At 47.3% G+C, this 14,923-nt stretch overlaps 1 protein-coding gene across 2 annotated transcripts; it reads right to left on the reverse strand.

Moving 5' to 3' along the window:
• Nucleotides 1-1,633: 1,633 nt before the first annotated feature.
• On the reverse strand, nt 1,634-11,994 carry LOC117605921 (netrin receptor UNC5C). Of its 2 annotated transcripts, XM_034327735.2 has the most exons (14): nt 11,810-11,994; nt 11,247-11,457; nt 8,976-9,190; nt 8,289-8,502; nt 5,566-5,904; nt 4,963-5,130; nt 4,573-4,737; nt 4,043-4,078; nt 3,707-3,977; nt 3,485-3,633; nt 2,663-3,408; nt 2,202-2,590; nt 2,024-2,125; nt 1,634-1,959 (listed from the first exon to the last, which is right to left on the reverse strand). In XM_034327735.2, exons 2-14 carry the CDS (start codon nt 11,305-11,307, stop codon nt 1,788-1,790), a joined length of 3,027 nt encoding a protein of 1,008 aa, XP_034183626.1. In that variant the 5' UTR covers nt 11,308-11,457; nt 11,810-11,994; the 3' UTR covers nt 1,634-1,787. The 2 variants fall into 2 exon arrangements, with proteins under 2 accessions (XP_034183626.1, XP_034183625.1); XM_034327734.2 differs by having other exon boundaries at nt 11,247-11,994.
• Nucleotides 11,995-14,923: the final 2,929 nt, after the last annotated feature.

The raw sequence follows: 14,923 nt of genomic DNA on the forward strand, positions 1-14,923 counted from the left end.
TGTGCGTGACCGGAGCTTCCGCGTTAACGGAAGCGAGCGTGGCGGCGGCCGCCGATCTGATTGGCCTATCCTTCTCGTAATTGCCTGTAGATCCCAATCGCGATTAGTCGGGAAATTAATACGGTTCTGGAGCTGGAATTTATGCGACTCTGACGTGGATTATGCATATACGATGCGGTCGAACAACGTGGCAATAACCGCGTCGTTACGGCGACGTTATCGACACCGAGTGGCTGCCATCAGAAATCGCTACTTTCTCGATTTTCCGTGTGTTTGATAGCACGCGCTAATCTCCAGAAGATTGATGACACTCGTATGGGAATAACGGGTCAGTTTCGGGCTAGAAATTGTATTATACGCCGTTTGGGAATAATCTGGGGACACTGCCGTCGGGTTTAATTTAAGTTTGCATGATTTTTCAGTAGATACGATCTTAAGGGTTGATTCAGCGATTTTCTAATGAGCTTAAATTCTCAATCTCTTATTAATAACTTCCAGATATTCGTGATTAGTAATTAAAGTTGTATGCTATTATTTGATAAATGCAATTAAGAAAATTTCAAAATTATAAATAGAGATCTTTATTATCTCTCCAATCGGCTCTTAAGTGTCGCAACATTTCATTCGATTGATCGTAACCGAATTAATCAATTTCGCTCAACAGTTCAGAAATAAAAAAATAGAAAAGATCAGATCGAGTGATCGACAAAGAGGACGTATCCGCGGTATCGGCGCGAAAGGGTGACCGGTACGGCATCCCTAGCGACGCAGGTCAACAGCCATTGTCCAACGGAATTACCAACAGCGGGCTCCTGTGATTAAATGCTCGCCCATCCCTCTGCGAGCGTCCGCTCGATCCTTCGAAGAGGATCCAGAGAGGGAGGAAGAGGGCAAAGCGGCGTGCAACATCGATGGGGAGGTAAAGGGATACACGCATACCTATATGAGGGCTGGCATCCTACGCATACCTATAGCTCCTCGAAGCCTGCCAGAATCGCAGGACCCCCATTCCCATGTTTAGCCGGATAATGCCCATTGTTTCGAGCATCCCACGCATCCTTGCTCTTGGACGCGATACCTAGCAGCCTACCTGAAATGCCCGCACCGCGATACGATCCATTCGAATGGCAGCCAAATGGTCGGCTAAATGCACTCGCGACAGCATTCTGCTGGCCGCGCGCCGCATCGGTTCAAGGAACGTGGCCATCCCGGTATTCAGGTGCAAATTGGCCCCTCCGAACGTCATTTGCAACTTCCGTTCTTCCAGTGGTGAGGGCAATCGCATTGTTAGCGAAACTGTTGCGAACAGGGGTTGGCTCGTCGATGGACGAGAAACGGACGGCTGGGATTCTACGTTCGTCCTACACGCGACCGATTAGCGTCCTTTCAGTAGGAAACGGGAGGATGACGGGTATCGGCGAACAGATGCTTGAGAACCCATTATCACTGCAAAGGGCCTCCATGGGGAATCCGGAAAATCGGAGATTCGATGCGGATACAATAGGGGTCGTTTGCGAAGTTAATTCATCGAGGGCGTGAAGCGAATTTCCTATGAAATGTTGAGTGGTTTTGGAAGAGAGGATAAGACCTTCTAATTAAATAATTGATAACACTTTAATGATGTTTGCTATAAACGAACTTTATGTACAAACACGGTTGTTGCTTCTCCGCAACGTGGTTCTACATCGATCCTTCTTAGGCTTGATAGAAATTTCGATTCTCTTATATGTACAAAACATATGTAAAGGTGTGAACGTTGGAATGGCAGTGATCAGCGTTGGGAGCCTTCAGATCCATGGACCGAGGCGACTTTCGAGGACGTTCGCGGCATCCACGCGTCCCATAAGTCTCAGGTGGTTCAGTAGATCGGCGAGAGCCGTGGCCTCTTGGTGTTTCGCCTCCCAGAGGTCCAGGATATGCTCCGTTGGGCTCGCTTTCGTCGCGAAATAATCCACGTATCTGAAATCAGAAACAACAGCTTAATTAGTATTTAAACTTTGCCTCTACGATAATAGAAACTCACCTATCGACTTGAAGTCTTTGTGCTAACATCCTCCAGTCGTTTCCTCGTGCGCTTGGCGGATCCAGACACTGGCACAGTTGTTTTCTCAGAGTTTTGGAAAATCTTCAGCAAAATCATACATCGTTAAACGATAAAAATCGTGAAAATTTGATAATAAGCATAGATAGACTTGTGATACCTGAATGGTCTAGAAACGACCGACTCCGTCGACCTGGTTGAATTCTTGCCACGTAAAACGATCGATGACTCAGTTTTAGTGGTTCTCTTTCCATTCGATCCGTTTCTCTTCATCAGATCCAGGTCGATTCTCAGAAACAAGGTGTGCTCCTCGAAACCGCACTGACAAGCTCGTAACTCAAAGCTGAGTCTCACTTCGCCTACAGTTTTTTCGATCCTGAAGTATCTTCTTACGCTTGTTCTCGTCGACGACCAGATTCGACGATGAGGTATCTCTTGACGTTCCACGAATCCGCTCTCCCTATCCTCCAGGTCGATACGGAGCGGAGAACCACCTGCTCTGAAGCCTAGGGTTCCATGATCGATGCGGGTCCCGCCTAATCGACGCTCCTAAACGAGATAAGGAATATTCTATGGGTATTGACCCTGAAACTTAGCGAAATGTATAATTCAAGCACTAACCTGTTCCACGACGAGCTTGAACGCCGCTTTGGTGTCCTCCATCAGATGACACCTGATGTGATCCCTCTCGCGTGACAAGAAAACTGCCAGGCAGATCCTCTTCACCGCCAATCCCGGCGCCACTGCAGAGTTTTCTCCTGCCACCGCGAACACATTAGGGGTCTCGGTGACCAAGAACACTCCAGAATGATCGAGCTGCGCGAATGGTTGTCCGGGAAGATTGATGGGCTCTCCACCTAGCGTTAGGATTTTACGCCACATCGTCGCAGAAATGACGTTGGAACTGGTGGACGAGTTGGTCGAGTCGTTGGAACGAGTGTCGAAGTCGAGATCCGTGGACCAGAGACTCAGTTCCCAATTTCCTGTTCTGAGTTCGGCACAGTGTTCGAACTGGAGGATCACTGGTTTCACCAAATCGATGCCACTCGGCCCACAAGCCACCACTGCTGACAAAAGGGTTAATCCAGGTGGGAGACCAGGTCTTAGAGCATCGTCTCCGAGAACTGCCAGGTGTAAACTGTGTCGACGTCCGCGAGGAATGGCTCCTTCGGGCACGGACATGGACACTCCGACCTCGGGAACCACCAGCAGGGCGCCTTGATCGTCAACCACCGCCCTGACGATAAAACCACCAGCATCTTCGTGACCTCTGTCATCTTCTCCGATCTTTTTATTATCCTCGTCTTCTTCGTCGTGGTCGTCGTCGTCCTCGTTGGTGCTCTCTGGATTCGCTTGATAGGTGGAGCCTGGATATCACACAAGTGAGACAGTGTCCCTTGTCAAAGGACAAAGATGTTCAAAGGGGCAAAGGTGATTTCTTACGGGATGATCGGCCTTCCTCGTTGTCCGACAGGCATCTACCTCGCTGAGAATTCCTACAGGAAGACCTGGCCACGGATGAACTGGGCGACGGTCTGGTGGTCGAGGGCAACGAGAGCTGCGGCACGTCGTAGTGATGCTCCGAGCAAGATCTGCGTATCGTTAGAGAGACTTTCAACGGGGGACAAGAATCGATCGGGGCTTAATTCCTCGAGGATCGTTTACCTAGACATCCTGGCTGCGTTAGATTCGTCTATCACCTGCTCCAAACGCCTGTCCACGGACACGACCGAACGATCGTTCTTCGATACTACCGCTTTGGCGAGGTCAGCCGGATGACGGAAATCTAGCCTCGCGACGCTGTACAGAGCGTCCATTCTCTCCTTCCGTCGCATCAATCGAACGAAGAAGATGGTCGTCAAGGCGAGAATGATCGCAGCTAGACTCAAGGTGATCCAGAGTGCTAGTATGTTTCTATGATCGATCGCTCTGGTTGCTACGACCAGACAAACAGAGTTTCAAACTATCTTCCCTGAAACGGGACATTTCTGGTGCATTTACCTTCCTTGAATACTCGAGGTCCGTCCTGTCCGAGTGCTGCATGCAACAGTACCGCACAAGTCATGAAAGTGACTTACTCGAGCGAACGTGATTTTACAGAGTACGCGGAACACGGTTGCTTTATCTGGCACGTTAACAAGCTGAACGTGCATCGTTTAATCTCCCTCGTTCCATCTAACGATCTATCCTCGAAAACTTAATCTAACCTCGACGACGTTCCGCTTAACAACGGCAGACATTCCGCTCGTCCTCTGCTCGGTTTAATCGAACGAGATTACGTTGCACTCTTCGTCTTCGTGGCCCAACTGGCTAACAAACGATCCAGACCTTTCTGCGAGTCATTATTAATTTAAATCGTATCATCCTGGTGTTCGAACCGCGAGCAACGATCATCGTACGCGACGCGGGAGAAAGGAAGCCCGTTCGCTCGTAATAAATTGTCCGACGTCGACCCGGGTCCAGTCACCGGGAACAACGAAAAAGAAAGGGGGGGGAAAAAAAAATAAGGCAACGGCCCAGCTGGAGCTCACCATTACATCGATCCGCGGAACAAGACTCGACGATGACGTCCTTGCCTTGACAGGGACGACCACCATTGCTCGCCGGGGGGTCGTTGCAGGATCTCCTCCTTACTCTGGAACAATCGGGACCGCATGCGGACCACGAGGACCAGCTTGACCATCTGCCGTCGACCGCTGAAAGCAACGGGTGAACTTGAAAATCCCGATTAAATCTCGGTTATCAGATTCCGCCTGGCCCATCCCATCTGGGATGGTTACATCTCCGATACCAGTTGCTTCTTTACAAGTGTCTCGTCTTTGATCCCTTCGTCGGTGACACAAGGGATCGGTGTCTGCTTCGGACCACAGGCTAGTATGTCCTTTAATTGTTTTATAATTGGATGCTGCTGAACAGCTTACCGGGACAGGAAGGATTGCATTCCACCCTTTGCGTAGCTGGACCTGGACAGGTTTGACCTCCATTGATAGGCACCGGGTTAGTGCAGGTTCGCGTCCTCTTTTGCACACCTCTGCCGCAACGGGTGCTGCAGTCCGACCATCCGGACCACGAAGACCATCCGCCGTTTACTGGGAATCCATGATGAAGTAATGTTAAAAGAATGATAAATTTTGTGAACAAATATGCGTTGAATACGCGTATCAATTAATTAATTAAGTAGAACTATACCATCTACACCATCGACTGTATAATCTAGAACGTTTAAAAAACCGACACAACCTCTAACACCGTTTACTACACTCGGTCTATCAATTTCTCAATCAGTCCCTGAACCTCAGTCTGAAGGCCCGTAATCTCCCACGCAACACGACATTACCGATTCTCCCATTGTGTAAGCAAAGTTCCGTTCCACGCAACAAACGACTCGGCAATATAAAAAATGCATTACGCCTAATTATCACCGATACGCGATCACCGTGTCTAATTACAGTAACGCCGTGGGCGGACGACCGATGTAATATTCATGGGCGACCGGTCTCACGGAATTCAACAAGAGGTCTCACCGTAAACCGTCAGCACGGCCGGTTCACTGACCCGCCTCGCAGCGATGTTCTCAGCGACGCAGGAGTAATTCCCTTGGTGCCTCAACTCGGCCTCCCCCAGTATCAGGTGTCCGTCGGCGGTCCGCAGGAAGCTGCCAGAGGATGACACCTCGTTCGGGATGCTGTCGGAACCGGACGAAGGTGGCGTCGAGCTGTTGATCGTCTCGAGGTGTGCGCCGTTCTTCAGCCAGTACACCTTCGGTGACGGCACCCCTAGAGGTGGCGTGCATCGCAATTCCGCGTTCCGTCCAGCCTCCACGGAAAGCGAGTACGGCGGCGACAGGAAGTGTTTCTTCAGGTCTGCGCCGGGTTGGTCCGTGCCGGGCTTTTTTAATATTCCCCGGAAATACGAGGCAGGAGAGGTCGACGAGACAGGGTGAAACGGGGCTAGGGGTAGGTAACAACGGCAGAGAGCAAGGGAGTAGGGCACTCAGCGATATTAGTGCGCGCGTATAAATGCAGGGCCGCATTCATGAGCCGCGTCTATGCCGCACTCGAGCAGCGTTGTCGGTAGGAAAGGCAGAAAAAGATTTTACCCAATCCGCGGCCACGAGAAGGGTGGCTTGGCTATTCGTCCAGCTACACGGCCATGCTATATTATTCGGTGTGCAGTGCCGTACGGTGCCGCGCCGTGCCGTGGATACACGGAAAAATAGCTGCCTTTTATATCGTTCGTGAAGAGTGGCAAGCAACGGTGCACCACGATGCGCCCGGTTTAACATTCTTCCAACGAGTCGTCTAGACTACCTTTGACCCCGATGCACATATTGCGTGCACCGTTGGGACGATGCTTTTTAATACGCTCCGTGAATGGAGAATATGAACGATTAGACGGAGCATGGTTGCGTTACGTTTATTGAGGCATCTTGATCATCGTTGGATGTTTGTTACCTGGATCTACTCGCGGATAAATGGAACGACCGTTTGTGCCTCGTTCCCGCGGATTTTCCGACCTCGTCCTGAATCATTAGGTTTAATTAATGCTTTGCTGGTAGTCGGGGGCGGATTCGGATGCGTTCTATGATAATACTCTGTGTTCTTAGTTAACATCCGCGAAAATTGGAACGTTAGAGGTCTCATTACGCGGGTTTTGATTAAAAAACATTGGTAATTGTTAATTTACGTAAATTAAAAGGGATAATCTTTAGCGTAGAATTATGTAAATGGCTTATCTAGACGAGGATGAACTTTTTGAAATCGTACAGCAGCAATTTCTCGAAGTTTTCTCTTCGCTCGTTCAATCCACCGATTTTCACCTAACCATCGAGAATTCTATTCATGCATCTCGGTCGCGAGGACGGAAAACGGAAGCGAGGATTGTTCCCGCGGAAGTCTGAGAGCGGAAGTTCCGCCGAGCGCAAGAGTCGAAAGAGCAATATTCATTCAGACGGGGCGCGTCGCGTCGCGGTGTGGCTCGACGCGCAAACACGCGAGACAAACAGGACGTAGAATTAAATTCGTATTTGCGCGCAAACAGGAAACGGACGTGCTTTCGAAATTGAATACGCGGGTATCGATCGTCGCGAAGCGAAACATCGTTGTCGTCGTCGTACCGTCTTGCCACAGGGCACCTGGAGGCGCGATCCACTTTAGAAAATCGAACAAACTCGCGAATTAATTTCACGGTAATTTCTAGCACGCCTGCAGTCGCAATCCTGGATGAAAAGCGTAGTTAATCCAGAATTTTTTCGCGTTACTAAGAAAAATCCTGAAAATTCGGAGCAAGCGAAGTTTTTGACGAGCGGTAATTCGGGGATTTCTGATTCCTCAGAATTTGCCAAAATATTTTATCTCGTTTTCTATAAAATTCAGTGGCACCGAGGTAGACGTTTCAATTTTTTCAACGAAAACAGCAGACCGGCGAAGATTGGGCAGAGAAATCGAAAGTCGGGGCACATTGTCATGCGGCGGGAATACGCGGTTCACAGGTTACCATTCCAATTTGCATGGTGCCGATACACAGGTTTGCATCGCGAAAATAGAAAAAAAAGGAAAGAAAGAAAAACGAGAAAACGGGAGTTCGCCGATTCTGTATTCACAGGTGTTTGCGTTGCAATAGAATATCGATTAGATTTTCGGCCTCGGTTTACGCGTCACGAAATATCCGATGAAAACAAGCGAACAAACCCCGCGCCACCCTCGACTAACCCTCGTCGACAGCGAGCTTACCAGAGTGAATTTCGCGGCGGGTATCTGGAAAAGCCCTGTTCCAGAGTCGACTCGCGCTAATCGGGTTAATGAAGTTACGTTTTATGACCGATTCCAGGTGCTAGTTGCTCCCGGCCGTTTTCTCTGCTCGCTCACCCCCGCTAAATCCTGCTCTCGCACCCCCACGGTACAATCGCGTGTTAATTCGTTTCCACGCTGCCCGGTTTCCCTCTTTTCCGCGGTGCAATCGAAATTATGCTGGCTATTATGAAACGACGACGCTGTTTTTAATCGTGCCACCGTGTACTGCTTTTCATGCAGAAACGTGTTGAAAAATTAAAGTCACGCTTTAACAACGATCGATGTTAATCAAAGAAATGATTATACATTGGATTTTCATTTTCAGTCAAGAGTGTCAGGTTCGGAAGTTCGTTGATACAGCAACCGTTCTTGCAGGATCGAGTAGCGAAGAAGGATAGGCAAAAGGGAGGATGAGAAGACAGGCGAGCGAAGAGATTGGAGTGTTCTCTACTTACAAGCGACCTCAACCGTGACGGGTTGCCCTCGAATCTGACCTGGTCCCGACCATGCCACGCACTCGCACTTGAACCTCTCCCTACCAAAGTACTCCTCGACCTCGTTCCTCGTCACGTTCAACTCGACCTCGACGACCCTCGTTCCGGTCTGAGGGTCGACAAAATCCTGCTGCTGCGACCGTTCAGCCCGGTCACCGTTGCAGCGAAAATACACCTGCAATCCCGTCAACACAAGCTTGCCAAGGGGGTAGGTAATTAGCAACGCGTGAAAAGCCCCAGAAACTACGTGTCCATGCGAAACCTTGTCGCTTTGAGTAGTTAACAAGGTTGAAGAGGAAAATGACGGCTTGATGGCGCTGCTTGGACCCTGTTTCGCGAACGTGTGAAACGGAACAGGGCCAAAAAGCCATCCAGTCGTGTACTTTCCGTTTCTCGTCCTCTTTGTTCGCGGATTTCACGACGCATCTCTTGCTAATTGTTCCTCGTGGAAAGAACCGAGTTTCAAACGCGGCCACCTTAGTGCGCTACTTTTTTTTTTGCTTCAATTAACAAGCGAAGGTTTTGCTCAATTTCTCAGCGGAGAAATTGGGACGCGTGAAGTGAGTCGTCGAGGCGCTTTGAAATGTTCAATGCCCGTTTCAGAGGCACGATTCTTAGGGGGAGTATTCGAAATTCCGTTTCACCTACCTGAAGAGCCTGAGCCGCTCGACAGTGAAGGGTTGCTGGCTTCCCCTTCACCACGAACGTGTCGACCGGCTCGGCGAGGAAGATCGGCAACGAGCCACCGGCGATAAGATCGGTATCGCTGGTTATGGTCGCGGTTTCGTAGTCACCGTAGTCGTAGTCGTCCACCGGGTAATTCTCTTCATCGTCTTCGTCGGGGTCCTCCTCCTCCTTCGTGCCTGAAAGAGGCCAACGAGATTGACGGTACGTTACGTTTCATTTAAAGCAACTCAGATGGCAGATATTTCGCCCTATGTTTAGCGAATGAAGCTTTGAATAATTCAATCTGTAGCTTTAGTTTAATATGCTTAACAGTGTTACAACTTGATACCCAAAGTTTAACCTCTTCAGTGATGATTCTTTTTTATAGTGAGAAAAAATTACTTAATATTCATAATGAATTCAAAAAGCAAAAATGGGAAAAGGAATAAAAATGTCTACATATGTGGCCGCTGAGCGTTAACAGTAATTTATAAAATTTCAGAAAAACTAAGTAATTTTAAAGCTTCCACATGTAATTCTTGTCCAAAAAGGAATTTTTCTATACAGAAATAATTTACTCAGTCAGCTTATCAGCTTATAATTATCAAAATTAATGAAACGTTACAAATATTAGATAATCCGTGCAAGCCTCGTTAAATTTCACGAGTGTTTCAAAACTCATCCCTATCTCGACGCGATTTACACTTCCTCCGTACCCTTAGCTTTCTAAATCAGTTTCCAGAAACAGCGACGTTTGTCTCGACCCGTTAAGATGTCAGTCCGAGTACGTCCGATAAAGATCGTACATTGAAAGTGCAAAGGGTTAATTCAGCGAGCGAAACGAGGCGCACTTGCCAACAGTTCTTCTCCGCTGATCATGGTAACCGCGTTAACAAGCCGAACGAGCCCGGTTCTCAAGCGATCGGAGTAAAGGAAAGACACGAAGAGTACGGTATATTTAGACATCGCGTCGCCCGATGGAAACTGTGAAGCCGGGTTTAACGATGCGTACGGGGGTTTTACGTTGTGTATCAGTCAGCGGGATCCGCTCGCTTAGGAGAATCTCTTAGTCTTTACACTCGGCGTACGCTCGATCTCTACCCTTTTCTTGTCTTTCCGTCTACTCGTTTTTCTCTGCTTGCTAAGTCGAGGCGGAACTTTATTACCCAGCACGAACGGGCGATCGCGTCTCTTGTTTGACTCGAAGCAGTAAACCGGCCGACGATTACCAACGCTGTCACGCTCGCGGGAAAACATGTCACGATTTCGAGACCGGGGCTTTGTAGAATATCAAGCTGCACACGTAAATTCCGGCCCGCGAATTTATCTGCGTCGAGCGGGGGCTGCTCGAACGTTACGGGACACTCTTAGACCGAAGTTGTCAAGTTTTCACGGGGGCTCCGCGTAACCTACGCTTCTAACCCTTTCGATGTTCACTTCGTTGTACTTTAAAGTACTCGTTGGAGGGATGAACTGTTTCGTGTTGTGTATTTTCTGTGTTTTTAGTTGTTTCGTGATGTTTCGTGGATGATTCAACGCGGCTGTGGAATATTTCCATTACCCTTTCCAGGATATGATTAATTGCTTACAGTGTTGTACACGTTAGCTGTCATTTTGTTTGCCTTTTAGCTGGGTATTAATTTTGATTATGTTCAGGCAAATGAACCTTTTTTATTCTACAATTTCCATATGTGTTTCATTTTCCTGCTCGACAACTTCCACGACAGTGATTCATTGAATATTGTTCGCATTCATAACGAAGAAATTATGACTGTAATAAGCAGTTTCAATGTTTTCTGCGGATAATGATTATGATCTTTTGGTTGAAAAATCTTTGCGGTCTGGTTGTTTCCTTCAAGAGGTGTAACGATAAGCGAAATTTCACCAGACACAATGCAAACCGCGCCAAAAGTTCGCCGCCGAGCAAACACTAACATCCGAAGCAATCGAACGGCCGAACTCTGTTGACCGGCCTCTTCTGCATGCATCGAAGGGAATCGTGTTTGATCCGAAGTTTCCAAAGCACGAACATCGATTCTACAACTTGAACTACGAAGATTTCCTGATACGTATCCTGGATCCTTTCATGAATAACACATGTTTACGCAAATCTTGATAGTAGTAAACATATCGAGAGAATTGCAAACGAAGCATCAGTGCATAAATATTATAGAAAAAATTGTGGATCGTTAATAGACTGAGAATCAATAATCCCAAGATTCTTTCTTCAGAAAATAAATCAGTGATCCTTACTCTCGAGGGTGCTGGCTAAGCGTAGAAGCGCTAGAAGCAGTATGCTGATTTTCAGTTCCATCCTCGGCTCACATCTCACTGAACCCTTTGCATTCAACCACCGGCGAACGAAGCAGAAGATCGATCACCTTAAGTTCCGGTCATTCGAAACGCGCGCCAAAATCACGTACCAAAAATCCATGCCAGTCGGTTCATCCTGAATTAACCACCCCTGCACATATCTCGTTTTAAGACAAATAGAAATAAAAAAAGAGATGGGGAGAAATTTGAAACAGTTATACGAAAAAAACACTGAGGTGTTAATTGTCTTCTGTACAACAAACTTTAAAAAAAAAAGAATTTCCAAAAAGAAAATTCGAAACAATCGAACAATAGGAGACTGAATTGATAATTGTCTGCAGCTGTAAATTACATTTCTGATCCTCACGATGGACACTAAACAAACTTAAAAAAAAAAAAAAAAAAAAAACGATATAAAGAACCCTCTAAAAAAAAAAGAAAAAAATTCGAAACAATCGAACGAAAGGACACCGGGTCGTTAATTGTTCGCAGCTCTAAATTACATGACGGATCCACGCGACGGGTTGGTGCACTCGGTCGGCTGCACTTCCGTTCGAGCGTGCAACGGGGATGAGCGAGGGACACGTGACCGTGGCGATGGCGAAACGAAAGGAGACAAGGGGGTGAGTTGTTCTCGGTAGTGAGGGTTGCCAGCACACGATGCTCGCGGCTCGGCACGCGGTAGACGACTGAACTTGCCGACGTGCGCGCACCTCTATATATACATATATACACGTCTCGCTTCGATAGCGTCGCTCTTCTTCATCCCCTTGTCGTCGGGGGTGGTGGTGGCAACTATGCTGCTGGCGGTGCTAGCCTCGTGCCGCCGGAGGCTGCGCCTTCCTCGGCGAATGCCGATCCTCCTTCCGGTACGTCCAGATCAGACGCGTGCTCCTTCTTTCGCGTGCGCCGGCCACTTCCGCTCGATTGTCTTATTTACTAGTTGTTCGTTGGGGGTGGTGGTAGCAGAGTTCGAACGAATCGTCGGCTTACGGAAACGTTTCAACGGCCATGGGGGTGGGATGTCGATCGTTTGAAGTTTCGGGTCTGATAGTGGAAGGTTGCTTAAATTGTGGGGGATGATTTGCTGCGCTCGAGTGTAACTTTTGTTTTCGAGGCATGAAATTAATGCTTCTGGTGCAAATTGCAGATGAAAAGAATGTATGCGTAAAAAGAAACACTGGGTAATTGTGTTTCATCAATCAGCTGATTTTCTGGATAAAAAAAAATATATACAATCTATAACCTTTTATTTAAGTAAAAGTTTCTTGTATTTTACAATAATTTGTCATCTTCAAAATTTCAAAATTTGTTAAAACTCTAAGACGACGCAAGTGACCCAGTTCTATAGGTGTAAAAAGGAATAAAGCAGGTACTTAATTGTACGGTTAAAACCCGACCGAATCAAGATGCGCCCCGAGGATCTAATCTTCCTCCCCTTTGTTCGCCGATTAACGCGCGCGAGCCGCATTCGCCCCGAAGTCATTGTTACCGCAGTTCGTCCAGCAGCCGGCTAGTCCATCGAGGATCGAATGAATATCATTCGAGCGAACGGTCGGATTGCACTGGAAGGCAACCGACGACGAAGATCCTCGCGGGAACGTATGGGATTTCTGACGGTCGATCACCGGCGAGTCGTTCGAACGTGAAATCGGATCCAACCACGGTGAACGAGGTTACAGGCGTTGCGGACGTCTTCACAGGGATAGGGAAGGGTGTAACGGTAAACTAGCTTCCGAATCGGTTGGTTACGCGTCCAAGAAACCGATACCAGCCTCGGTGTAAATAAATCGCGTCGAGGGGACCCATTTCCGTTCCGTCTTTGTTCGACGGATTAACTTCTGTCTACGGTTGATCGCGCGGCGATGGTTTCAGTTGTTCTATTGATTCTTCCAGTATATAGAGGGGAATAATTGATAAAAATTCATGGGGGTTGTTAGGATAGAGAGGTAGTTTTTATAATTAATCAAAAAGAGAATAGATACGTAACATGATTTTCCAAGGGTGAATAGGGTTGGCAATCAGACAACCTTTTACTTAATGAAACAGTCGGGGTGTTGCGAATTACGACGTTACATTAAGATTTACTTTGAAATGTGCTTACGAAACAAGTGTAAATATATAGGATGAGTTGGTTGGTGAATTTTCATTAGGAAAATGGCTTCAGTTTTGAAGGTCCTAATAACTTAAGTAGCTAAGAAAGTTTGGATAGTCCGAAGTGGTCCTCTTTTTTACGTTTATTAAAATTGAAAGTCAGAAATTCATAATCGAGTAAATACTCGAAGAGTCAACCCCTTCAGCAAAATATTCACAAGACAATTAAGATCTTGGTAGCCCTTAGTTCCACTGAACCCCTCGAGCCATCTTCATGAGCTCGTAGACATGGCCGCGAACAACTTGGAACAATCTCCTGCTTCCCGTTTGCCATAATTAATCTTATCCTCCCGCGTAGGATTAGCGTGTGTGCAAAGCGTACACGAGAACGCTTAGTATCGAACACGAAGACGTAGGGGTCGTCTTAATCCGGGTAAACGCGGGTGCGCGAGACAGGGTACGAGTTGACCCGTCGAAACTTCTCTTACATCGATAGCCCGTCTTCCGATAGTTATCGCACGCTTTTACGAACGTTCTTCGACCGCGAGGAACGAAATTGCAACGGCGATTTAACGTAAACACTCGTAGCAATTTGTCCGAGAGTTTACGTCCCCCTCGGGAGGCGCGTCTCAACGGGGTGGACGAAACAGAAAATAGGGGAAGAAGGAAAGAGAAAGTGAGAGCGTGGGGGGCAGACGGAACGGGGATGAAGCCCCTTTATCGGGGTGGAATGGAGAGAAGAAAGAATGAATGAGTGACAAAGAGGAAGTAAAGAGGGGAGAAAATGGGGAATACAATGGAACCAGTGAAAAAAAGGGGACAATAAATGATGACTAAAGTCATCGATGCTTTTTTCACTGCGTTTATATGGTCCTGTTATTGCAGACAGTGATTTTGGATAGTTTTGATTAAGAGAGAGATTGAGTGCATTTGTTAATTAATTTAGAAATCCCGAAGTTCCAAAAAATATTTCCCATGTGGATTTTCAAAACAGAACAAACGAACCTAAGTGTACTCACAGAGTTGAAATACCTTTCAAGCTACGTCTCTACAAATTCAATTATTCTGCTACTGTCCCGTATACGATGGCAAGTACAATTACATGATACGAACGTACGGAAATGCATTTTGCAGCTACGTAATGCACACCGGTCTATACACCATACGCAATCACAGAATATTTAACGATATCTAACTTTCCTCGGGACTACTCTTCTATTCTTGGCTCTCCCTAAGCTATAAGCAAGCCGTCTCTAGTGGGACACCTCGTACGTACTAGCGGACAAAAAGTATAATATAAAGGCAAGTAACAAAGAAGGAAACGCGAAAAGAAAGGGAACAACGAACGGTGGAAGAGAACAGTACCGAGGAAAACAATCAGTCGTGCACGGTCCCGGTTAGCCCGAAGCAAGATCGCGGAAAACAAGGGAGAAGAAGAGCTTGCAGTCGTGCTTTCTAGCCGCGACTAATTGCGATCGCTAATTTCGCGCGCGTGAAAAGAGGAACAGTGCCAAAAGTTGAAT

Source organism: Osmia lignaria, chromosome 2 (genome assembly GCF_051020975.1).
Source record: "Osmia lignaria lignaria isolate PbOS001 chromosome 2, iyOsmLign1, whole genome shotgun sequence".
NCBI classification, from domain to species: domain Eukaryota; kingdom Metazoa; phylum Arthropoda; class Insecta; order Hymenoptera; family Megachilidae; genus Osmia; species Osmia lignaria.

Excerpts from the sequence above, each read along its gene's own strand:
- LOC117605921 (XM_034327735.2), bottom strand. The coding sequence starts at position 11,307 with ATGGAACTGAAAATCAGCATACTGCTTCTAGCGCTTCTACGCTTAGCC. Across the intron at positions 4,738-4,962 it reads ATGCAATCCTTCCTGTCCCG|CGGTCGACGGCAGATGGTCA; the intron begins GTAAGCTGTTCA and ends CGTTGCTTTCAG. Across the intron at positions 4,079-4,572 it reads TTCCGCGGATCGATGTAATG|CACTCGGACAGGACGGACCT; the intron begins GTGAGCTCCAGC and ends TGTTGCATGCAG.